Raw genomic sequence first — 26,362 nt, 5'->3', positions numbered from 1 at the left:
AAATTTGCCTGTCCAAGTATGCCTTATTGCCGGGCATCACATTTTCCCCAATTGCAGTATCGTGGATTATTCTGGGACCTTTTAAATGATCAATGCATTTAAAAATGCAAGTTGCTATGTTTGTCAGGATCAGAGATGTATAGCAAAGAACTAAGAGCAAAGAACATTGGCAGTTCCCTTACTCCTTGCTCTTTTTTTAAAAAAAATAGGTTTTTACAAAGGCACGACCTCAGTGAATGAATGAATTCAAGAGCAGCAGCAGCAAGAGATCACTTTACTGAGATTATAAGGTTTATACTAACCAAACCAAAACCAAACTGATTGGCAATTACACACCATCTAGAATCCTCCAGATCAACTATTTTAAAAAGAAATTTAGCCTTTTGATAGACGGAGGTAACTAAGAAAAGTATTCTGCAAATCTTAAACCGACAGATTGAAATAATTTACTCTACAAGAGATTAGAGAGAATAAAGGGTACCTGGAAGTTATTATCAGGTTATAATCTCACTGGAGAAAGGTCAAACGACATATTAAAAAAAGAGAGAACCATGAAATTTGGAGATGAAATGTGAGCCGATTAATTATTTCCAGATACGAATTATTCCTTTTTCTTTACTAAGCATACATGGACAATTTACTCCTGGTATTCGATTGGGATAACCTTGGCTCAATTTAGTAAAGAAAAAAAGGTTTTCCTTGGAACTTGAACATCAAGTCTCAAATGCTAAACAGAACCAGGTGGCTTGCAGATTTGTCACAGAGAGGTTTCTGTCATCTATTCATCTTTTCTATCACACATGCACACTCATTCATAGAGATAATTAAAATGCCCACTTTTATTCTCTTGAGAAGTCACGGAGACACGGTCCACCATATCAATTTAGACTGGCCCCAACAGATAACGTCAATACAAAGAAATCAGGCAGATTTTGAAATAAGATGTCAATTAGTGTTTGCCTTTATGGTCCAAACACCTGCAACCTATTTTCACTTTCAAAAAACACAATTTTAGATCACACACAAAAGTGATTTGAGACATGATGCATGGTAAATGGAAGAGGAATGGGTGACTCTTAACTATTACTTCCCAAACCTTTCCGGTACCAGGCATTTCCTGATATCACATACACTTCAAATTGATAGGAGATCGCTAGAATTATTCAACAAATAACAGAATTGTAAGAGACAAGTTAAACAGTAAATCCAAAGCAAACTTTACAAAATTCTCTGAAACACCAATGGGATCAAGTGTCAGAGAACAGGTTTTCATTTAGTCTACCTGCATACAGGCTTATGACATGGTGCAAACATCAGTGATTTAGCCGAGGGACTTAAATGCCACTTTTCCAAGTTTGTTGATGATCCAGAACTTGTTTGGATTGTAAATATGAAGGGGGATGTAAAAAAGCTCCCATTTTTTCAGTTTGCAGTACAAAGCAAGCTTGGCTTTAAGACAGCAAACGTTTCACCCACCGAAGTAGTAATACACAGTTTTTAATTTTCATTCACTGAGTGTGGGTGTCAATGACAAGAACCATCCTTAACTGCCTTTAAACTGAGTTACTGCTAGGCATCTCAGAGATCAAGAGACCAATCACATACGTTGCTAAGGGATCTGGAGTTGCACTCAGATTTGACAGAAAGCATGAAAGAACCGATTCCTTGAACATCAGTGAATAGATTTTTGCAGACATTCGAGGGTTGGGAAAGGCAAGGAAGTATGAAACTGACCAGCAAACATAACCAGTGCAGGCAAAGGCTGATTTGATTTGAACAATGTCTGCTTAGCAGGGGAAACAGAGCAATGTGATGACGGTTTTAAGCATTCCCTCAATAGCTTGTAAATTTCAGGGTTCGGAATTCCTATCTGGCCCACTCCCTCTCCGTTGGTAGTAAACGCAGGTTTTGAAAAGGAACTAAAAAGCTGCCACAGACCCTAGGGCCTTCATTTGAAGACAAGATTTAATGACTGTTTTTAGTAAATAAGCACTTAGAACCAACAGCAATTTTATTCACCCGTAACTAATTAGAAATGCACGCAGCGTCACTGGGAAGTGACATTTAAACTCGCATTATCATCCCTTTGAAATCCTAAAACAGCTACTGACTTATTTAATTAGAACCATTCTTTAGAATACTTAATTCCTTCACTAGTGTGGGTGAAGAAATGCAGTAAACTCCAGGGTGTAGTTGACTGCTCTGTCACGAAATGCAGTGGAAGTACATCAGCAAAACAGGATTGCTCAGCTGAGCTGGATTAGTATGGGAATCAAACCTCTGAGCACGTGAAAGGACAAGGGAAGGAAGAGAAAAGCAGGATCAAACTCATTAAGCGATCAAGTGCCCAACATTAAATATGAGTGGAATGTACCGTATAATAACCATCTAAATAGGGTCAGATATAGCATTTCTATCAACTAGTAGAAAGACCATTAAGGTTGTTCTTTCCCAGTTGCCTTTGAAGTTGTGTTGGCTAAGGAATTCTGGCTGCAAAAAATTGAAGTTTTCAAGACTTCAGGTTTGTAGTCGTCCATATATTTGATATTTCTAAAATGTATTTTCATGTTAAAGTAAATTTCTCTTCATCTTTGAATTAGTACAACTGATTATTAAGGGGACCTCTCCATCTACCATCTTTGCATTCTACCATCTTTTCTCAGTCCTATGTACAATTGAGAAATCAAGGAGATACATAATTATCTCAGCCAAGACCTGCCAATGCTACTGAGATGTACAAGCTAGCCAAGCCGAGCAACTCACTCTCAGATTTTCCTCATTTAACTGCAAGTGGCCAACAAGGTTCAGGAAGGTGAGAATTGTGGTGTTCTGATGCCTTAATGTCTGTTGTATCATTCTTAAAAATAAAACATTTACACACACACAGGACAATTCTAGTAAGGAAGCAGTTAAGCATTTAACAGAACCAACCCACCACACCCCCCCCCCCACCGCAAGTACACGTCATACTCTTCCTAGAGAAAGAGGAACGAGGGAGGTGCCTGCTGTTCAGGAGAGAAAGCAAGAGTGAGTGATCGGGAGTCAGAAAGGAAAACAGAAGAGAAGCACAATTAGATAAAAACAGGGTGAAGTGAGTGAAGGACTGAAGAAAGAGGGAGACAAGAGAGAATGAAAGATGAGAGAAGTAGGGGGTAAATTTTAATTTGCTTAATGGAATACAGGTCCAAAGAACCCGAAACTCTTAGTTAACAAATTCAGTTTTCTGTAAAGATTTAGTTGTGCAACGTAGAAAAATGTGAGATTCCAGTTTCAGTACAGCAAGGTCTCGTGGAGTAGAGTCAGAGTTAATGTCACCAACATATGTCGTGATATTCAATAACTTTGCTGTAGCAGTACATTGCAACACATGATAAATATAGAAAAATAAATGCATTACAGTAAGTATACGTATATTAAATAGTTGAATTTAAAATAGCAGTGCAAAGTCAGAAATAAAAAAAAAGGTGTTCATCCAGCAGCCCAGCTCTTTTCCCACACTTCCTCGGTAAATAGTGCATCTTTCCAGGTTTCCATCGACGCAGTGTGTTGTTTGGCAGCTCTGAGGTAAGTGGACGCGTTCCGCGGGGATCGATCTGCGGGTCACGTCATCGTGCGCTCCGGGTTGGGCCGAGTAATGGGGGAGGCACCACTGCCACTTCCAGCTGCCGGGGACCTGGGCTGTCGATTGGGTTGGGCCCCGAAGCCGACACTTAATCCCGGATGGCCGGGCTCCTTGCTGAAATAAGCCCTTAAGCCGAGTCAGAGTTGCAGAGGTGAGAGTAAGAGTTCGGCATGGACTAGAAGGGCCAAGATGGCCTGTTTCTGCGCTGTAATTGTTATATGGTTATGGTTATAAAGACGAATAAACTATCAGAAGGCTTTACATAATGGAAAAAACTTGGAGAACAACTTCCTTGCTCTTCTTCAAATAAAGCAATGGGATATTCTATAAATCTGATATTTATAGTATTTGATAAGTAGCATGCTCATAATGCTCAGTTGCAGCACCTTATTGTGTGCTTTCATAACCCACAGCTTTTATAACTCATGTGATGTCTGGACATAATCTTAGAGTGAGACCATCACAGCTGAATGGTTTTTCTCCTATCTGTGGATTCTACATAAACCTCTGAAAGTACTCCATTAAAAAAAGCATTTTGCAGAGAAAAAGAAGGTTGGCACCCCCCCCCACCCCCAAATAAAAACTACTTCATGTGTTCTCTGAATAGTTTCTGAGCCAACAGATTATTTCATTTCCAGGCTAGCCACAATCTCCCCCAAGGTGAGATAAAAGTGGACTATTTAGTGTGCATGAAACAAGATGAAGCAGAGACATGAGCCACCTGCAGGAGGTTGTGCGTTCGACTCCCACTTAAACAATCACAAACAATGCCAACACAATTACCTTTTGGAGAGAAGGGGAGGGGTGGCTTTTTTAAAATCCTGTTGATCATCCTTTCTTTCTACATTTCCCCCCATTCCACGTGGGCTACAGGAAAAATGCATCCCGCTCAAGTCTTGTTTGCATGTGACCCCACTTAATGCAGTCTCAAGAACAAAGGACAGCAATTGGCAGCAGTAGACAAAACACTGGAACAGGAGATTTTAAAATAACACCAGCAATTATAGCTACTTTACTGAAGGCTCCACTGTGAGCAGCCAATACCGGCAGCTATATCCAAAGACTGTATATAGCTATACGATACTGTCTGGGTGGATTAGGCAAACACACAGAAAACTAAAAGACATTGTTACTTTCCTCTTTGCCATCTGGGCTTGTTTACAAGCATGTTATGTTTCACCCTGTCAGATTCCGATTGAATGCAGGCGGCACTCTGTTCTACCTGCCCTGCCTCTCCCAGTTGCTTCACTTGTTACAGTTTGTCATACCGCTCGCCAGAATCCACTGCCTCCCTACCATGCGTGGGAAAGGTCAATGCGGCTGCCTGCAGCCCCAGCTACTGACTCCATCCCTGTTCCTGACAACAGCTTGAGGAGCTTGTTGGCAATCATGGCTATATTTGACTATCAGGATAAGCTTCTTGGTTCCATATGTGCCTCATCCCAATTCTACTTCTACCCCCCGTAATACCACTCGGTAAAAATCGGGCAGCCATCATTCATCTCTTTGCTCCTTCCAGAGTTCTGAAGCTTCTGGCTAGGGTAACAGAAGTTGAAATTACTCAAACCTCTCTTGGCCAGATTCAAACATGTGAAAGCAATAATTCCATTGCTTTTTGACTAACAGTGCCTCTTGGTTCAGAAATTCTGCTCCATACGCAGAAGTCCTCCCACCAGTCAAATTGCACTTTGCTTTCTGCTCCTCTGATTCCAGTCTCTTGGGATATCCATGATTTTCATTTCTCCAGCCCTGGTGGCTGCACCTCCTAATGCCTATTTCCCTCCACCTCATTCTGTACCCCCAAGTTGGTCCTTAAAAGCCACTTGTGGCCAATCCTTAGGTTAAATGATCTAAGATCTCTTTATGTGGTTCAAAAAAATCAGAAGTTGTCAGATAATTCTTGTAAAACTTTGAATATTTAAAACGTCAAAAGGCAGAAATTGATTAAAAGAACCCTTCACTCTAGATTCCCATTGGCAACCTCCTCTAGTCTGACAGAACTTTCGAAATTCCCACCATACACCTTGTAAAAGTGAGGACCTGATGTTCTAAAACTTTACAATGCACCACCCTCTGCCTCATCCATAAGAGGTGAGAGAAAGCGTCTAAAAGCAAAGCAGCTTCCTTAACTGGAATCTTGTCCACCACCCAGGACATTCATCCTTTTGCCCCCAGTACACAGTGCAACCCGTCTCCAAAAGGAACAGCACTTACTTGCCCATACTACTTTGAAGGTACCTTCCAAACCCACAATCTCAGATAGCAAGAGGATTAAAAGCAGCAGGTGCATGGGAATACCAATAACTGCATGGTCCCCTCCACCACACAGCATCCAGTCTTAGAAATATTTGGTCATTCCTTCATTGCTACCGGACCAGGAACTTCTTCCCTGAATACATTCTGGAGGTAACTTCACTTGATGACACCCAATGGTTCAAGATGGCTACTCGCTGTCATCTTCCAAAAGCAATTAGAGTCAGGTATTAAACGCTGGCTTTGGCAGTGACACCCCAACTCAAAGGCACAGAAAAGACATCCCTCACCAAAATACAGTGTTAAGTATTGCTGGATTCTACCAAATTTCATAATTTAAATCTCTCTTAAATTCTTTTATATGTGTAATGAGATGAAAGCACTAGCTTTATGACTTTGAGTGAGTACTTTCAACAGTCAGCTTCTGATGAATTGAGCACACATAGAACAAAATCAGTCTTCTAAATGTTAACTGACTTGCACCTTGTGGGCTTGCTACTCATTTTAACTCTACAATGACTGACTGTGCTGCATTTTTCACTTACCCTCTAGGGGGCACTGGTCATCAAGGAACTGAGCACCTTTCAGTTCTCCATTCAAAAGTTCCTGCAAAGAGAGAGAGAGAGAGAGAGAAAATACATTTTATAGACAAGTAACAGATGTGGGGGGAATAGGAAAGAATCTCAGTCGATGAGTCATTAACAAAGGATATGCACTTCCCTGCAGAGAGGAACTCAGATAAAAAGAGCAGCAGCAAGTTGCATATCTGCTGCCCCAAATTCAAAACAAAACCACTGGCGATGAACAGTTTGTTGAACTGATTCAAGTATCCTTTCATTATTTCGAAAAGGAAGAGTTATGTATACAGTTGGACAACTTTACTGACATTGTTTATATTCTTTATGTAGAATTGTACAAAAGTGGGAATTATTTGACTTTTCTACTTGTGCTCTCATTGTTATAAGCTTCATTTAAGTCACTATGTTCTTTGTACTCAGTTTTCAGCTGCTTATCCACTTTCCCTGCCTGTTCTGATTAGGCATCGCATTGCTCAATAACTACCCTTCATGGTCCAAACCTTCAACATAAGGAACTTATCATCTGATGCTTCATTCTTTCAGTGAATAATTTAATCCCCCCAAATTGCTCATCCACTGAGCAGCAAAATTCATTTTCCATTTTTACTTCAAGAAACACCACCTCCAGATCTCCCCTTTAACTTACAGTACTTTGATCTAATGAAAGGGACCCAGTTTGTTGATTTTCTTTTTAAACAAAACCACTCATAATAAATTTCATCTGTACTTTCTCACCACTAGCACAACCTTCCTGAGGACAAGCAGACAGACATCCTGTTCCAATAGTACCCTGACAATAGATTTTCACCAGTTTAACATTCGTAATTGAAGTTTATATTTTATGATTTTATCCACAAACATTTCTTGTTAAAGCACATTTTTATTACAGATATTCTTCTCACTTCTCAGCTTTGTGGTTATAAACCTTTTCCAATTTTAGCCAAAGATGCCCAATATTTCAACCACATGAACCTTCCCACCTCCCTTCTTAAAACACACTTTTTAAAATAAACTTTTGGCCACTTGTCCCAGCGTCACCTCCTGTGGCTCAGTGAAAGTCTACCAATAATTTTTATCCAACAGCAGTGAAGGTGCTTGACAGGAGTTTTGTCACATAAGTGCAAGTTGTCCAGTTACACTGTCATTCTGAGACAGCACCAAAGAATGAATGACCCAATACTCCCTGGATGAGCTTGCCCTATGAAATTAGATATGAAGAGATTTGGCAATAAAAATAAGTACATGTTGCATAGAATTAATGCCAGAAATAGCAACGCAAATGCGCATCAAGAAAATAAAAGCATGAAACAAATAACAAAATCTGCAGAACCATTATGGATCAGGCGGCAGAGAAAATTGCAAACATTAAATTGCACAGAATAGACAATACTGTGGGGTGGTGGGTGGGAACAACTCAGTCAACTGTTTTATTAATGCTGACCCTTATCGCATTTGATTCAGCCTTCTCAGCACATCTTTCCATTTTTTGCATCCCCATTTATCTTCTCAATCTTAAACATCACATTCGTGGATTAAAGCAAAAACCCATTTTTACATTGAGTTCCGTTTGTAAGACAACTACCGCACAGAGTTCTGCAGCTTGCCTTTGCATTGGGACTTGCACCTGCAACTCATGCAATTGATTATTCTAGCCTGCAGAGTTAAAGCTATCTGGTGAAATCTGAGAAACCCTTTAATCTCCCTTTTCGACCTCTAATGGGGCTCAGTTTCTTATGAGCAACAGTGAATTGTTTAAATTCAACTAGCCTCTTGCAATGAAGTTTCTCTAGAATCCATTACCTTGTCCTTGTCCCAGCCACCTTCTTTTTCTTCAGTTCTTTTCATCCCTGTGAATCATCTGTACCATGCCCGAAAAGTCTAAGTGCATAGAAAGTTTACAAATCTACCAGCAAACAGCTGCCACTAATCAGAAATCCTAACAGATGATCCAGATTTTTTAAAAAAAAACTCAACTCACACAGATTTGCTTTAAGGGGGAAGGTTAGGGGTTGCTATAATTTTTAAAGTTGTGTTGAAAACAGAATACAATCTACCCCACATCTTTAATACTACCTTCCTCTCTCAAACCCATCAGCTCACCGATGCTCGTAACAAATTAAGAGCAAGATTACAGAAACACAAATATTTAGTACCAACTATTACAAAAAGTTACGAGGCCAACTCCAGATTACAAGTGATTTCTTATTGCTTTAGTCGACCTTGATGGGGGGTGGGGGGGTGGTTCGATTTCCAATAACTTACGGTCAGTGGCCACTTTAATAAGTACCTTGTGTACCTAATAAAGTGGCCACTGAGTGTATGTTTGTGGTCTTCTGCTGTAGCCCATCTATATCAAGGTTTGACATGTGCGTTCAGAGTGGCTCTTCTGCAAACTACTGTTGTAATGCGAGTTTGCAGGGTAATGTAATGGGTGGAAATATGCATAATTCACAACCACTGACATTGAGTTGGGGTTCACTTAAAGAGGCGGGTCTGATGTAATGACATGAAGTTTTTTTAAAACTTTTATGTTCTGTGTTAAGCTAACAATATATGGAATTGTTACGGTTTCTCTTAAACTTACAACGCCTCTGCCATTTTATTTACAAAAACCTACAAGGTTATTTGAGTTACTGTCACTTTTAACAAGTCTGCCCATTCTCCTCTCTCATTAACAAGGTACTTTCATCCACATAGCTAACACTCACTGGATTTTTTTTTGCTTCTTGCACCATTCTCTGTAAACTGTAGAGACAATTATCCATGAAAATCCCAGGAGATTAGCAGTTTCTGAGATACTCAAACCACCCCGTCTGGCACCACCAATCATTCCACAGTCGAAGTCACTTAGATCACATTTCTTCCCCTTTTTGATGTTTGGTGTTTGGTCTAAAAAACACCTAAACATCTTAACTATGACTACATGCTTTTGTGCACTGAGTTGCTGCCATCTGATTGCCTGATTAGATATTTGCATTAGCAGGTAGGTGTACAGGTGTACTAATAAAATGGGTACTGAGTGTATTAAGAAAGGGTTAACTTTTCAAGCTTTGTAATTTGATGCTGATAACTGGGCAACAGATTTCACGGAATTCTTAAGGGCAGTTTCGAGAATAATATTTGTTTAAATTCTACTGCTTCAACAGCTCTACAGCAGATACAATCTCACTAGCTCTCCAATTTGTTCTGCAGCACCCAGAAAACAGCAAAACACACATCAGGGAACAGTTTATCAATGACAATTTGGTACTCTATACCAAAATCCCCCTCAGTATTAATTACCAAGTATTAAAACCTGGACCTCTGTACCCCACTCGAGAACGGATCCTGAACTTCCCCATTGGAAAATTACAGTTAGTATGGATCTGTAAAAAGAGCACTTCCTTGCTGAAAGTCAACATAGGCACCCCTCAAGGATAACAACTTAGCCCAATGCTCAACTCTCTCTGAACTCATGACGGGGTGGGAAAGAATAGAACAAGTGCCATCTATAAATTCACAGATGTCATCACTGCGCTGGTAACATCTCAAAAGGCAATACAGGAGTGAGATAGATCTACTGGTCGACTGGTGTTGCAACAACCATCTCACTCTCCATCAGCTAGACCAAGGAATTGACTGCAGACATCAGGAAGGCGAAGTCAGGAGGACTCGCACCAGAACTCATTGAGGGATCAGTGGTAGAAAAGGTACGCAGCTTCAGGTGCCTGGGTGTCAGCATCTCAGAGGATTCATCTCGACACATCGATGCAATCGCAAAGGCAGCATGCAGTGGCCTACCTCATTAGGAGTTTGAAGAGAGATTTCTATCGATGGACAGTGGGGAGCATTCTGAATGATTGCACCACCGCCTGTATGGAGGCTCCAATGCACATGATTGTAAGAACAGCAGAGGATGGTAGCGTCAGTCAGCTCCAACACAGGCACAAACCTTTCCATTATCAAGGTCATCTCCAAGAGGCGGTGCCTTAAGAAGTTGGCAGCCATCACTAAGGATAGTCACCATCTCGGGCAAGTTCTCTTCTTCCTACTACCACAAGGGAGGTGGAAAACAGGAGCCTGAAGACCTACACTCAAATGGTTCCTCCCCACCATCAGATTTCTGAACAGTTCATGAACCCAGGAGCACTATGTCATGCCATTTTGTTTTTGCGCTATTCGTTTTTGTTATTATAGTAATTTTATGCCTTTGCTCTGCACTGATATGGCAAAGCAACAAATATCACATCTTGCAAAATAGTGACAATCCACCTAATTCTGATCACTGGCTCAGGGTGGTCCACAGTAAAATAAGGCAGGAATTTTGTGGGCAGTCCAATAGCAGTAAGGGCCAAGATTATGGGCTTTGCACTGAAAGAAGCAATTGGTGAAAAGTGCATAGTGCATATTTAATTTACATAAAAGTCAATAGTAGTGATGTGCTAACTTGTATTTATTACAGAAGCATAGGGAAGGAAGGCATATGGCTGGCGCCTCTCTCCATAGACCTAGACACTGTTCTTTGCTTATAGTTCAAATGTATCTTTTTCTCTTCATGTATTTATAAAATCCCTTTTGGTAAGTTCCATTGAATTTGCTTCCAACATCCTTTCTTAAAGATGCACATCTATCATGACATTTAAAAAAAATATGTAGCATCATTCATGTTATTTAACTTGCCATACCTTAGATAATCATGTGGTACAGAAACAGGCTGTTTGCCCATCCATCAAGCACCCATTTAAACTAATCCTGCATTAACTTCATTTTACTGCCACATTCCCAGATTCTTCTATTCCCGTACAGAGCATAACACAGAGAATTTAGTGGTCAATGAGCCAAGCAATCCCCACACTCCTGTGATACAAGGAAGAAAATGTAACATTCAGAAGAAACACGATCATATGGAGAACGTGCAAACTCCACACAGAAACACCAGAGATCAGGTTACTGGAGCTGTGACACTCTGGCTGTACAAGATGTACTACTGTGTGGTCCTTTAAGTGCTTTGAATTATAGCCATTGCTCTGTAGACTAACATGCAAGTCCATGTTCAGCTAAGAAGTTCGTCATTTTCTTTTGGCAAGAAAACTTAATTGCAGTTTAAGGGATCGCCCCAACAGATCTTCAAAAACAACTGCCAAAGTATTTTTCACACCCACCCAAGACAGCAGACATGGTATCAATTGAACAGTCCCTTCACAAGGATTTCAGTACTTCACGGGAGTGCCAATCTGGGTTAAGTGTTCAAATCCCTGGAGCGGGACTTGAATAGACAATATCAAAGATTGAGAAATGGAGAGCTACCCATCAAGTTCAGCTGACAGGTGATAACAAACAGGCAGCCTCTGTATAGCGTTAGTTTCCTTTCCAGTCAGAAGCAACAGGGTAATCTCTTACAGTTTGCCAATTCACTCTATGGTTGGAAAATTACTATGGATCGTTCTGCACCTGAACATTAACCTGCATGCTCAAGATGAGCCCCTTCCTCAACTTGGTGGATTTTAAAAAACCCTATACCATTTGAGCTTTGAGTTAAAATCCCTTCTTTAAACAAACCTTTCCTCATCTTTGTATTGTTTGATGAAATCCCAATATGCACCATTCAAGGCAGTAGATTATAATCTCATACACAGATCAATTGTCCAAAGCCAGAGCTTCGGTTTCATTCAGAAAGCTTCTGTGCAATGAAGCTTCGAAGTTGACCTTTCAGATTTATTTGGTACATACACATATACACACACACACACACACACACACACACACACACACAAATAATCAGCTGACAGCTGCATCTGTAGATTTGCCACCAAACACCTTTCAGCTCTACCAGTTCCAGCCTTTCAAGTGGAGTTAGGTTACGGAGATGCTGTCATGACTTAGAGGGGAAGAAAATGGATCATGTGACTTGATCCCAAGAACTGCCAACAACTCCCATTGCCAGCAAACATTCTCCCTTTCATTCCCAAGCAGCCAAAAGCCCAGAGCTTTGATTAACACTTCCCATTAAAGGCAAACTTCATGAGCTGCACATTACAGATTAACAAAAACATTGCACTTGTACTCAGAGAGAATCCCAAGTACATTCAGCCTTCTGGGTATGGGAATAAGCAGACTGGAAATCATAGATCCAATAACAGAACCTTAAAGGTTAAAACCTTGACCAAGATCATAAAAGGACCCTTTCTGTTTCACTTCCAATAACATGGCACTTTCTGAATGAAAGATGTTTCTTTTCAAAAATCAAAAGATGAGGAAACTAAAAATTTGTGTTAGAGTGAGTGAGACATATATATCATCTTAAAGTGTGTACAATATGTGTATATATTCTATTTTCTAAATAACAACGATTTAAGTGCTTTTATCAGTGTGAAAACAGCATGGCAAAGCAGGATATTGTTTAAATCAGCGGTCCCCAACCACCGGGCCGCAAAGCATGCCCTACCAGGCCGCGAGGAAACAATATGACTTGGCGATAGGAGTCAGCTGCACCTTTCTTCATTCCCTGTCACGCCCACTGTTGAGCTATTACGCACGCGAGGTCATTACCCGCGCGTCATCCATGTCAGCGCGGGAAGAAGATCTACTCCTCGAGCTTGCAAATGGCGGCGGACTGAAAAGTCTGATTGACGTAACATCTCTGCCGGCATTCTGGATCTCAAAGTCAAGGCTAAATATCCTGAGGTAGCCATGAAAGCACTGAAAATGTTGCTTCCATTTCCAACACATCTCTGCAATGAATGCAACGAAAACCAAATTGCGGAATAGACAGGACATAAGGAACTCCGTTCAAGTATCACTGTCTCCCATCACCCCTCGATGGGACCATCTTGTTGCAGGGAAACAAGCATTCAGCCCAGGGCTCCCACTGATTCAGCGATATTGGTGTGTTGCAATAGTTTTATATGTTCATACGGGAAAAATATGTGCTGTGTGTTTAATATCCAAACGTTACTTAAAATGTTATGATGCTATTGACTTACTTATATAACCATATAACAATTACAGCACGGAAACAGGCCATCTCTGCCCTTCTAGTCCATGCCGAACGCTACTCTCACCTAGTCCCACCGACCTGCACTCAGCCCATAACCCTCCAATCCTTTCCTGTCCATATACCTATCCAATTTTTCTTTAAATGATAATATCGAACCTGCCCCTACCACTTCTACTGGAAGTTCGTTCAACACTTACTTCAAGCTCCCCTGTCCTTCCCTGATAATTAATTTATCACTATATTCTTGCGAGGAAAATATGCGCTGTGTGTTTAATATTAAATTCGTTAGATAAACCCTTTTAGAAATGAAATTGTGTGTATTAACCACTTATCACCTATATTCCGGTCGTGATTAACAACCCCACCCCCCTAGAATCGCCAAAAACCATTTGTAGAAAAAAATCGGCACGTACACGCATGCGCACTGGTGCCCGCACAAGGCTTCATGGTCATTGTAGTCTCTCTGTGTAAACAACGTATTTGGCTCTACTCTTGTCCGTTGGCAACCCTATCCCCTCCCCCCACCCCACCCCCCGGGTCAGCCACTCCGCATGAGTATTGTCAATATGAAACCGGTCCGCAGTGCAAAAAGGTTGGGGACCCCTGGTTTAAATGAAGAGATATAAATATAAAGGTGGCAAGCATGCTAGTAATAAGGTGGGCAAATGGCAAATTGCAATAGTGAAGGAGAATAAAAAGTGACAAGTCCTGCTTTGACTATAGAGCTTTGATGAGACCAGACCTGAAGCATTGCAAATCTCCTTACTCAAGATAATATATAATTGCATAGAAGTTCACCAGGTTGAATTCTGTGATGAAGGGGTTATTTTTAAAAGAGGAAAGATTGGCCAGGCTGGAGTCTTATGGAGTAGAGAACAATGTGAGGTGACCTATTGAATGAAAGGTTTGCAGAGGGACAGATACGTTGGACACAAGGATGTTTCCCCTTATTTAAGATGGGGTTGAAGAACAGTTTCTTCATTTATGGTTCATGAATCTTTGGAATTCTCTGCTTCAAAGAGCTGGAGTCTGAATCATTGAATATGTAAAAAGTCAAAACAGTCTCCAATATAGACCAAAAATAAGTATGTTTATGGGGAACAGGCAGGAAAATAGACCGAAGGCCAAGATGAGATAAACCACGATCTTATTGAAAGCAGAACAAGCTTGTGAGGCCACACGTCCCATTTCTTCTCCTATTTCTTATTTTCCTTATATTTTTCCATACATTGTACAATTTTAAACATTTAAGACAAGGATAATGAAAAACTGACATAGAATCTCTTGTTTCACTCCATGACTGTCTATTTGAAACCTGTCCTAGATATCCAAATGTAACGACTGTGCCTCAAGCAAGATGTTCTCTTCCAAGCCAGATGTAGTAGCCTCAAAAATCCCCAGTGGGTTTATCCTTGGTTAGGGGGAAAATACCTCAATCTCTTTGAAATAATGCTGCAGCAACTTTTACATCAAGCTGTGGGTGGACACCACTTCGGGTTTAATGTTTTATCTGCCAGGTACCATGTCCTGCACTATGGTACATCCGCAGTGCAAAACCAAGGTGAGATTAATGTAAAATTAGTCTGAATGTGCGGTTGATGCTCAGCATGAATTTAGTGGGCTGAAGGGCCTGTTTCCATGATGTACGAGTATATTTAAATACTTATTGTTCTGCTTTGGATCTATAGATCCCAATGAGTTCTCGACTTCAAGACTGGAATCTTTCAACCAGCCCCAAGGCTGTGCTGAGACAGCCCTTGGCTTTGCCCTCTATAGCAGTCTCCAAACATCACCGTCCAGCAGACAGCGGCGGTACCCATGACAACAAGCAGCTCCGTTCAAGGAGGCAGCATGGTGGCTTGATTCAGTGCAGCCGCAGAATATGCAACCCCTGACGCATGTGGAGCTGCTGTCTACTATTGGCACTTGGAGAAGCAATAGTCGCGAATACCTCATTGTCACGTGATGTGGAAAAGTGTTAAAAAGGTAACAGCTTCATTTGTTGATTTGTGCATTTACAAATCAATTATTTTGGACAAATTAATAATTGGATCCTGCAGCTAAGAATTGGTGCCCTTTTCTCATTTCAGTTCTGGGTTGTAAAATCAGAAGACCACAAGACATAGGCACAGAATTAGGCCATTCAACCCAACAAGTCTGTACTACTAATCCATCACAGCTGATTTATTTTCTGTCCCAATCCCATTCTTCTTCCTTCCTCCCGTAACCTTTGAAGGCCTTACCAATCAAGAACCTATTGAGAGCCGCTTTAAATAGACCCAGTGACTTGGCCTCCACCGCTACCTGTGGCAGTGAATTCCACAGATTCACCACCCTCTAGCTAAAGAAATTCCTCATCATCACAATTCTAAAGAGATAGCCTCAGAATAGAAGGACATGAGCTCTGGTCCTAGATTTCCCTACTATAAGAAACATCTTCTCCACGTCCACTTTCTTATTCCATAGGTTTCAATAAGATCTTCCCCCATTCTTCTAAACTCTAGCAACTACTGGGCCAGAGCCATCTGCCACTCATGTTAATCCTTCCAGTCCCAGGATAATTTTTTTGTGAACAGTAATTAAATAGGAGATTTCTGGAATAGGTGGTGAACTATATCAAAACCTCACAGATGGCCTCCCATTCTCTTAAAACCCACATAAATGAATAAACAAAGAGTCAGTTGCATGTGTTTGCATTCAAAAGGCAGTATTTATGCCATTGATAGATGGTGAGAAATAAACAGCAAGACAATTCAGAACTGTTTTGTTCACTGTGATTGCAAGCATTCAGGCATGGAGATGCTAAAATCTGCCAGTGTCAAAAATGCAACAATTTCACTACTTCAGCAAGTTATGAACTACGAATAATTTGAAGGCATCAACAGTCATCTTGAATGCTACAGTGGAAGTGAAGATTTGAAGGATGCAAAAGTTTCTAACTAGCATCAGTTGCTTAAGACACTACAACATGCTTAGAGTGAACAGTTTTTAAAATAGCGTCAGTTGCATTTGCTTGGGTTATGTTATTCATCTGGGCTGAGATATTGAAGTTTGACACAACTTCGTGCATGATAGCAATGAAGTCAGTCCACTATCTGCACTTGGTGTCTATGCTGATATTATTCATTTACAGTCACGAGAACATGGCAGCGTACACTGTATGAATTCCTGTGTCATAACTATTAGGAAATAGTTTTATAGTACTGTACCAAGTGGTAGCATTCTAATTTGTTCTGTATTTTATTTAAATACATAATTTGTTACTGTTAAACATATAGTAAAGGCATCCGTTAGTCTTGTGAGACCATGGATCTGCGCCTGGCAAGTCTTCACTCTCCAGGGCACAGGCTTGGGCAAGGTTGTATGGAAGACAGGCAGTTGCCCATGTTGTAAGTCTCCCCTCTCCACGACACCGATGTTGTCCAAGGGAAGGGTATTAGGACCCATACAGCTTGGCACCAGTGTTGTCACAGAGCACTGTGTGATTAAATGCCTTGCTCAAGGGAACAACACGTTGCCTCAGCTAGGGCTCGATTCAGATTGCTAGTCGAACACCTTAACCACTTGACCATGTGCCCACAAATAGCTTCATGAAAATAGTTCAAAAAGACCAACTTCAGCTAATTGGGGCAGCTGCTTAATTGGGCCAAAATGTACTGGTCATAACATGTCCCAATTAACTGGAATCTACAATATTTGAAAATTCCAAGATATCAGTGTCACTTCAATTGTGACCTTCCTTAGTTTTCACATCTGTATTCTAAACTGTTCTAGGTTCCAATTCCTTCCCCAAATGAGCATTTCCCCTTTAAGATTATCCTAAAATTTATCCCCTGGACCATGCTGTTGCTCTATATGACTTGTTATCAATATTCATTTGAAATACTTCTGAAGTTCTTATAGAATGTGCTGAGGTTAAAGGCACTATGTAACTGCAGGTAACAATTCTTTACATTAAAAGCTGGCATGCATCCAGGGCTTATGGTATCAGTTAGCGTGGAAGACCAGGACAGAAAGGAGGAACTTTGTGCAGTGCTTCATTCACACACAGCACCCGAGTTAAAACCATTGATTAAACAAAGCTGTTTTAGTAAATTTTGATGAAGGTTGTCTTAAAGCAGGAAGCACACCATTTGATCAGTTGATTCCCGCACCGGCCCCATAGTGAAAGGAAATTAAACTGCTTGGCTTCAAGCAAACTCTTCAGATGAAAAAAAAAGGTCACAACCAGATTTAAAACCACTTAATACTTTAAAAATCCAGAAGTCAATTTATAATCTGGTCAGGTTTTCCTGGAACATTTTAGGCAAAGATAGAGCTTCATGCTGTTTCTTCAAAATGAAACTGTTCATTGATCATATTACATTAGATCAAAGTTGCATTTTAAATCAGAGCACAGTAAGTCCATGCATGATAATCTGAATCTACTTCAACAATTAAGAGTTAGCTATATTATACAGTCACAAATTAAATTTTAAAGTACTTGCTACTTGATTAAAGTAAATCACCAAGTACATTTATGTTACAACATACTACTTTGAGATTAATTTTCTGGCATACAATTTCAGGAAAAAAATGGAATTTTACAAAAAAAACTATACATAATCTAAGACCGACAAACAACCAATGTGCAAAAGACAAACTGTGCAAATAAAAACAACCGAGACCACGAGTGGTAGGTTCCTTAAGAGTGTGTCTACAGGTCACAGAATCAGTTCAGAGCAGTGGTGAATGATGTTATCCATGCAGGTCAGGAGCTTGATGGTTGCAATGTAGCGGTGTGGGTCCCGAAGCTTCTATACCTCCTGCTCAATGGTGGTAGCAAGAAGAGGGCACGCTGGGAATCTTTGATGATGCATGCTGATTTTGTGCAGCAGTGCTCCATGCAAATGTACTTACTGGTGGGAGGGTTTTGCCTGTGATGGACTGCTGTGTCCATTACTTTCAGTAGTGCTTTCCGTTCTTCAACATTGGTGCTTTCATATGCAGGTAGTGATGCAACCAGTTAGGACACTCCCTACTCTGCATCTATAGAAACTTGTCAAGTTTTTATTGACATGCAGCATCTACCGTAGTTTTCAGAAAGCAGAGGCACTTTTGTGCCTTCTTCACTTCACTTGTGTGCTGGTCCCAGGACAGCTCCTCCGATTATGTTAATACCAAGGAAATTAAAACTAAACCCCCTCTCTACTCTATTCCCCTAATGAGGCCTGGCTCATGGGCCTCCGGTTTCCTCCTACTGTAGTCAATAATCAGATCTTCGGTTTTGCTGACATTGAGTGAAAGATGTTGAGGCACCACTCAGCCAGATTTTCAATATATAGCAATTTAACACAACCACCTCTGTTTCAGCCAACAGTGGTATCCACAAATTTAAACACAGCATTGGACTACAAAATGAGTAGAGCAGGGGGCTAAGCCCACAGCCCTGTGGTGCACCTGGCTGATGGCAAGTGTGGAGGAGATGCTGTTGCCTGTCCATACTGAGGTCCACCAGTGATGAAATAGAAGATCCAGTTGAACTAAGAACTGAGGGCCAGGTCTTGGAGCTCAGTGATGAACTTCAGGGAAATCCTCAGTATCCAGGTGTTCCAGAGCGTTGTGACGGTAGGGAAAATGGAACAGACTCAGGTCTCTCCTCAGGCAGAAGTTGATGTGCTTCAGGACCAATTTCTCTCAGCACTTCCTCATGGTGGATGCAAGTGCTATAGGATGATGGCCATTGAGACAGGTTGACACATTCTTCTTGGGCACTGGTAAGACTGAAGCCTGCCAAGCAGGTGGGTACCTCAGACTGCCGAGGAAAGAAGCTGAAGATGTCTGTAGACATTCCAGCCAATTGATTAGCAGAGGTTGTCAGTACTCAACCAGATATCTGGGCCAGATGCTTTCACCCACCTGAAGGATGCTCTCATGTCGACCTCAGGCAGATCACAGGGTTGTTGGGGGCTGTGTGGGCTTGTGAATATGCCTCCACATACTGTTGGTCAAAGCAAGAATAAAGGACATTGATTTAATCGAGCAGAAAAGTTTGGTTGCCATTTATGTTGCTTGGTTTTGCTTTGTCGAAAGTGATGGTATTGTATACCTGAAGGAGTCCGTCCATTACTTTTACCAGAAGCCCAGGCCCAGTGAGAATATACCAACTGACAGCAGTTGGTATCAGAAACAGAATGGAGTACAGAGCAGATGAAAAACTTCTCTCCCCCCCCGCCCCCCCCAATCACCTGGTTATATTCATCATCTAGAAAAGGGGAAAAATTGCAAGCTAACAGGATAAAACAAGGAACTGGAATACCTAGGGGCCTCTTTCAACGTGGTGGAATCACAGAACAGCGTTGGAACACAAAATGACCATTTAAAGCCAAGTCAGCTAGGGCCGGGTATGAAAGCAACTTTTTCAGATGAGCAGACAGAATATGAATTTCCAACCACACGACTTCATCATCACCATCTCAACTAACCACAAGCAATTCCCAGTTTGGTCTTCACCAAGACCAATCAGCCCCCAATCTCTTCACAGACAATTCAAAAATAGACTTAAAAGCAGAATTCCAAAATGAGGTGAAAGTGACTGTCCCTGACATCAGGTATCATCTGACTGAGTGTGGCACTGAGGATCTGGGCAAAAGGCTGAAGTCAACAGTCAGAGGAAACACTCCAGTGGGTGGAGTCATACCTCCCAAAAAGGAAGATGATTGTGGTGGTTGGAGGTCAATCCTTCCGGCTCCAGGGTATCATGGTAGTGTTCCTATTTGCAGTGTTGGACATCAATGATCTTTGGCTGCTTTATCAGTAACCTTCTTTCTAGCAGGATCAGAAATGGGGACGTTCACAGCTGTATTAACAATGTTTAATTTTATTTGCAAGTTTTCAGCAAAGGAACTGATTGCACGTATCCAAACTAAGACAACATGTAGTCTTGATGTGACAAGTAGCATTTTCCCTATGAAACCAACCAGAAATGACCAAACAGCTTAACTACCTGATCTTGACACTCAATGGCAATGATATTATTGAGTTACACCACCAACACCCTGTGGGTTTACATCAACTAGAAACTCAAGTGGATTAGACAAGTGAATATTGATGCTAAGTAAAAGCCTGGCTTTACCATCATAGATGCTACTTGCCTAGAAGAGAGCAATTTCAATAACCCTACCCAGTCAAAGCAACCAGTTTAATGGGCACCATCCACTTATTTAATCAGTCATTCCTTTCATCGCCAGTCTAACCTGGCAGCACCTGCTAAACCTGTGATCCCTTGCCATAATGGAAGGCAAGGACTTCAGAGATTCGCCACACAAGTCCTGACTTGGAAGTATATTGTTGTTTCGTTTCTGTCAGCAATTCTAAATCTCACCTATCCAACACCCCTGTGGAAGTACTTTCACCAGAAAGTGCTGTGGTTCAAGTCTGAGATTTAACATCATATTTTTGGGAGCAATAGGAGATGTTCACAAAATGCCTGACCTACCACTGATGCCCAAATCACAAGATATGAATAAACAATAAAAAACACTCCCACTTAAAAAGCATCCACTATTTGGATCAATCTGCAACCTACTGAACTCAGAACAAGGTATTGGGTTCAGTCTCACTCCAGGGATGCACACAAAACCCATGCTCTCTCCTATTTCAGTGGCACACAAGTGGCTAAAAAATCTTCAACCCTGAAACATTCTTCTCTCTCAAAGACATAAAAAGATCATAGTATCTACAAAGAATACCGACAGAGCAATCAGAGTCCTGGCCAATCTTTATCACTATAAATAACCTCATGCCTCTTACCTCAAGCATCCATCAAAGACTAGCACCGTCTAGGTCATACCCTCTCCTAGCTGCTACCATCGGACAGGAGGTACAGAAGGGGATTGTGCGTTTTCCCTATGACAAACCCCTTACAGACAGTGGCAGAATTTAACCTGGGCTGCTGGTACTGCAGTAGAGTTTTACTAACTGCTATAGTGCTACTGCATGTATAGCTTTGTTTTGTATAGTTTTTGTTCATGTATAATTTGTGTAAAATTCTGTTGCATTTTTTCTTGTAAATGCCTGCAAGACAATGAATCTCAAGGTAGTATATGATAATATACATACTTTGATAATAAATTTACTTTGAACTTAAACTTCAAGGCTCTTTGAGAAACATTTCAGCACATAGATGGACTACAACAGTGGTCGACCACATATAGAATTGTGAAATTGAAATACAGAAAATGAGTTCCATTTCATTCTCCTTGAATTACCAAATTAATTTGGCTGAACTTTTGATTTAAACATTCTAGTTCAAGTATTTTTCCCCTTACCTGCTTTCAGAATCCATGTATGCAAAACCAAATATGGAAGTAGCTCATAATATCCAATAGTTATTTCTGCTGAAATAACTATTTCTTCATGTCTCCAAGGAATTTCTGCACTCGTCAAAGAAGAAGTTGCCTTTTCCCATAATCTGACTTCCCTTCTTTCCTCTCCCTCCTCTCTTCCCCTCCTCTCACACACCAGTCACAGAGAAAGCTTGATTTCATTAATATCAAACAAACTATTCCGGGAATGAAAAGAGTTTCCAATGATCAAAGTGTACATTATTCACAGTATGTTGCCCAAAGAAGCAGCTCACCCAACATGTCATGTCATTCCCACAGAGGAGATCTTGGTGCACGTCCAACAACATGCATACCATTATATACACACAAAAACATGTCGTCAACACAAGTCAAGGCATTGGGCAGCCTTCAAACATTTTTAATCACTGTAACAGCTGGACCAAATATCAGTGAAAGCAACAAGGTCACTCTCTGTAGTAAGTAGAATGCAAAGGCATTTGGCAGAGCTTTTGAGGTTGCTCCCTGGTCAAAGAGCAGCTACATTCATTTAATTAACATTAACAAGGAGAATAACACCTCCCCCCCCAGCCCACCCCAGTCTAACTTCCATTTAAAAAGGGGTTTATCTGCCCACACCTTTTCTCAAGTTTCATTTTATCCTGGAAGGGGATTGACACCAACCTGCACATAAAGCTAGATTCATTAATTCACAAAACACAAGCATGTAAATTGCACAATGAGCGGACTTAGCCCTGCGGAGGAATTTTTAACCTCTGTATATCATAGTGGGCACAGATCTTGAAATGGAGCATTTGAAGGAAATTTGATTGAAAACAGAAAATACATCTGATGTAGGGTTGCGGAACAAAATGTTAACTGTTTCTCTTTCCTCAAACACTGCCTGACCTGTTGAGTGCTTCCAGCATTTTGTTTTTATTTCTAAGCTTTCAGCACCTGTGATTTTCTTTCCATTTTCATGCAAGAGAATACTGTTGTGGCAAAATCTACAGTTTTACAACTTGGTCAAATTGTTCCAATTACAATCAGGTGACCAAACGAAGAATCTATTTGGCAGATAGACACAGTATACAGTTACCTCCATCCATCTTTCTGCCTGGAGCTCAAGTATGGATTTACTTCTTATAGTGGTTGATGATTTTATTTTAATAAGCAAGGCAAGTCTATAAATTATGTTTTGTGATCTTTCACCCATAGCGCTGCGTAATACCTATTCCTACAGAACTTGCCAAAGGTTGTTGTTTGAGTCGAATTACAGTAAGTTTGCCACAGCACCTCACCCCGTCTGGAAATGTTGTGATGAAATTTCCAAAAATATAATGGAAAATGTATGAGCAATTGCTGTTTGAGCTGCACAGGGAGTTGGAAGACAGCAAACTGAAATGCTTTGCCACCAGTCTTGTCCCAACCATATATTCCCAGGAGTCCTGACGAAGGGTCATGGGTCTGAAATATTAGCCGTTTCTCTCTCCATGGATGCTGCCTGACCTGTTAAGTATATCCAGCATTTTGTTTTCATTTTAGATTTCTAGCATCTGCAATCTTTTCTCTGTTGTTCATCCATCTGAATTGCTAACTGTATTCCTCTTTCCACAGATATTGCTTGACCACAGTTCCTCAACGGGGTCATCTGAATACAATGGGAATACTTAACCAAGTTTTAAACCTGCAGTACGTCACAATAATATCCACTTCTCTTCAAATAAGACCATAAGATATAGGAGCAGAAGTAGGCCATTCGGACCATCGAATCTGCTCTGCCATTCAAACATGGGCTGATCCAATTCTTCCAGTCATCTCCACTCCCCTGCCTTCTCCCCATACCCTTTGATGTCCTGGCTCATCAAGAACCCATCTATCTCTGCCTTAAATGCACCCAATGACTTGGCCTCCACAGTCACTAGTGGCAACAAATTCCACAGATTTCCCACCCTCTGACTGAAGTAATTTATCCGCACCTCAGTTCTAAATAGACGTCCTTTAATCCTGAAGTCATGCCCTCTTGTCCTAGACTCCCCTACCATGGGAAATAACTTTGCCATATCTAATCTGTTCAGGCCTTTTAACATTCGGAATGTTTCTATGAGGTTGCCCCTCATTCTCCTGAACTCCAGGGAATACAGTCCAAGAGTTGCTAGACATTCCTCATACGATAACCCTTTCATGGAAATATGTTCCAACTCAACATGTGCCCATCCAATATATAGCAATTCCAATATCTTATTTTTTAAAAATCTATTAATTTAAGCAAGAAAGCTACTTGATAGAAACCAAGTTAGACACAGAAAATGGATCCAAAGTCATTGATGTATGACAAAGTAAAATAGTCTGGGGTATCTCCAGACTTCTTGAACCTGCTTAAACGTTATACCACTGTGGATGAGCACAGGCCAACGGAACACAATTAGGTAATAACTGAAAAATAGCAGATCTATTGGAGGCAAATGGAATTAATGTGGATGGGCAAAAGAAGCCCTGTTTTGACTAAGACGGATGCTAACTGATCAAAGAAAGACTTAAGAAATATCATGCGGATCGCAATCAGAACACGCCGATTGAAGTGGTAGCAGCAAAGAACATTGATTCACCCAATGCATACTAAAAGATTTCAGAATGGTCCGTGAGTCCACAAACACTACCTCGCTGTTTTGATCCCTCTCATTATTATATATTTTTAAGTAGTAACTTAGATTTAAAAAAAATATGTATCACACTGCACCTACAGAAGCAAGTTGCACAACATATGACAGTGATACTAAACCCAATTCTGCAAGCTGGGATACATGGAAAGGATTTGAAGGAATTATAAATGGAGAATGTATGTGAAGCATCAGCAACGGCACAGGTCAGTTGAAGCAAATGACCAATTTCTACCCTGCCTTTTTTAAAAAAAACAATCCTATGGAAGAGCATGACTTGGGATGCATGGCTTACACAACGAATGGAATACAGTCACTGCTGGCTGGTTCATTTTCTACTAATAGAGGATTTAGCAGTGAAGTATGAATGAGAAAGAGGGGCAAAGTAAATCCAGAATCAAAAAAACAAATGCATGATGAAAAATTTTGACTGACACAAACTTAGTGATAAAAGGAAAACAATAATCAAAGGGTGTTGGGAATCATAGATCTGAAGCAGCATTCTAGATTACTCCAAAACTTTAACCCAAGAAGTTATTTTCTGAAACGTGCCTATCCAAAATGTGTTGGAATGAATCAACGCTAACTACCTTTACCGTCTCCCAGGGATGCCGAGTTCTTAGAAAAGCAAACAAGTTAATTTGAAAGAAAAGCATCAGGGAATAAACTCATCAAACCCATAAAAAGGTTGTGTGGGAAACAATTTAACAGTTCTAACAAGATGCTAGCTCTGCTTTTGGCCAACTGAGCACATTCCTGCAGCAATATTCTCAGCATTTGGCCCAAGCACTGAACTCATGGCGCACACACAGAATAACTGATAAAGCTTAAGGGATTTGTTACACATTCCAAGGACCTTCGGAAAAGTTCTGACCCCATGCTGTGACATGGATGGGTCGCCAGCTGGGCAGAGCCTCAGAGCTACGAGGCACCAGATGAATACACAAGAACAAAGAAAATGACAGCAGTGATATCTCACTGCCAATTCTTCCTGATCTCTCACTTCGTTAGCTTATTTTGCATTGCTTAACAGCTGGAGTTTAGTTTTGTATCATTTATACAAATTGGGAAACCCTTCAGCACAGAGTTAAGTTGGATTTCTAGGGTTTATTGATGGAGTGCGGTAGAAATGAACCATTAGTTCAATGCTTGCTCTGAAAATAAATTCCAATAAGCATCCCATGACAACACATTTCTGGGGAAGAAGCAAACGCATTAGATAGGTCTAGACCTGCCCCTTATAAAACCATAAGACACAGGAGCAGAATTAGGCCATCTGGCCCATTGAGTCTGCTCCGCCATTCAATCATGGCTGATCCTCCCCAACCCCAGCTCCCGGCCTTCTCCCTGTAACCTTTGATGTCCTGTCCAAAAAGTGGAGCAGCCATCCCATTTCACGTATTCCATCGGCCCCCATCTACATTTTGAAGGCAAAAATCTTTGTGACTTTGATTCTGCAGAGTCCAAATGCACTAAGAATGATAGAACAATCAGTGGATCCTTAAACTATCTAAAGACAAGAGAAAAGCGGTAAAATGCACAATACTGGTACAATTAAACATCAGTAGCTGTATCCTCTTAAATTTTGGACACAGAATTTCCATCAACGGCAGAAAACCAATTAAACCCCAAAAATCCGGGAGCAAAGCATCACCCAGAATTGCTTATTTATGGGCTCTGAAACAATGAACATGGATAAGGGTGCAACAAGTGAACTGGATCACTCAGTGGAGCGTTACCCCATTCAGATCATGACCAATCTGCCCTGCAGTGCCACTTACCCCTGCTCAAGCAGTCCAAGTGTAAACCATCTGGTGAGGCATTAACAGTCTTAGTGAAATGTCAACCAAAGGTCACTAACCATTACCAGCGTAAAAAACATACCATCACTAGACAGGTTTAACCAAATACACCAACACCTGTAGTAGATTTGATGCTTGCATTTCATC

General features: G+C 40.9%; 1 protein-coding gene across 3 annotated transcripts in view; it reads right to left on the bottom strand.

The window, feature by feature from the left end:
- The window catches only part of nkd2b (NKD inhibitor of WNT signaling pathway 2b), a 113,358-nt gene that overhangs the window by 20,348 nt on the left and 66,648 nt on the right, over window positions 1–26,362 (bottom strand). For 2 of the 3 annotated variants that reach the window (XM_072283461.1, XM_072283462.1), the window contains exon 4: window positions 6,421–6,481. The exons of the other annotated variant lie outside the window; for it this stretch is intronic. In XM_072283461.1, coding sequence (XP_072139562.1) covers window positions 6,421–6,481 — 61 coding nt within the window. The remainder of the gene's footprint in view (window positions 1–6,420; window positions 6,482–26,362) is intronic. 3 annotated transcript variants of the gene reach the window in all.

The sequence above is a fragment of the Mobula birostris genome, chromosome 19 (assembly GCF_030028105.1).
Source record: "Mobula birostris isolate sMobBir1 chromosome 19, sMobBir1.hap1, whole genome shotgun sequence".
In the NCBI taxonomy this organism is placed as follows: Eukaryota; Metazoa; Chordata; class Chondrichthyes; order Myliobatiformes; family Myliobatidae; genus Mobula; species Mobula birostris.
The sequence above is the reverse complement of the archived record's forward strand: the minus strand, read 5'-3'. Positions and strand labels throughout refer to the sequence as shown.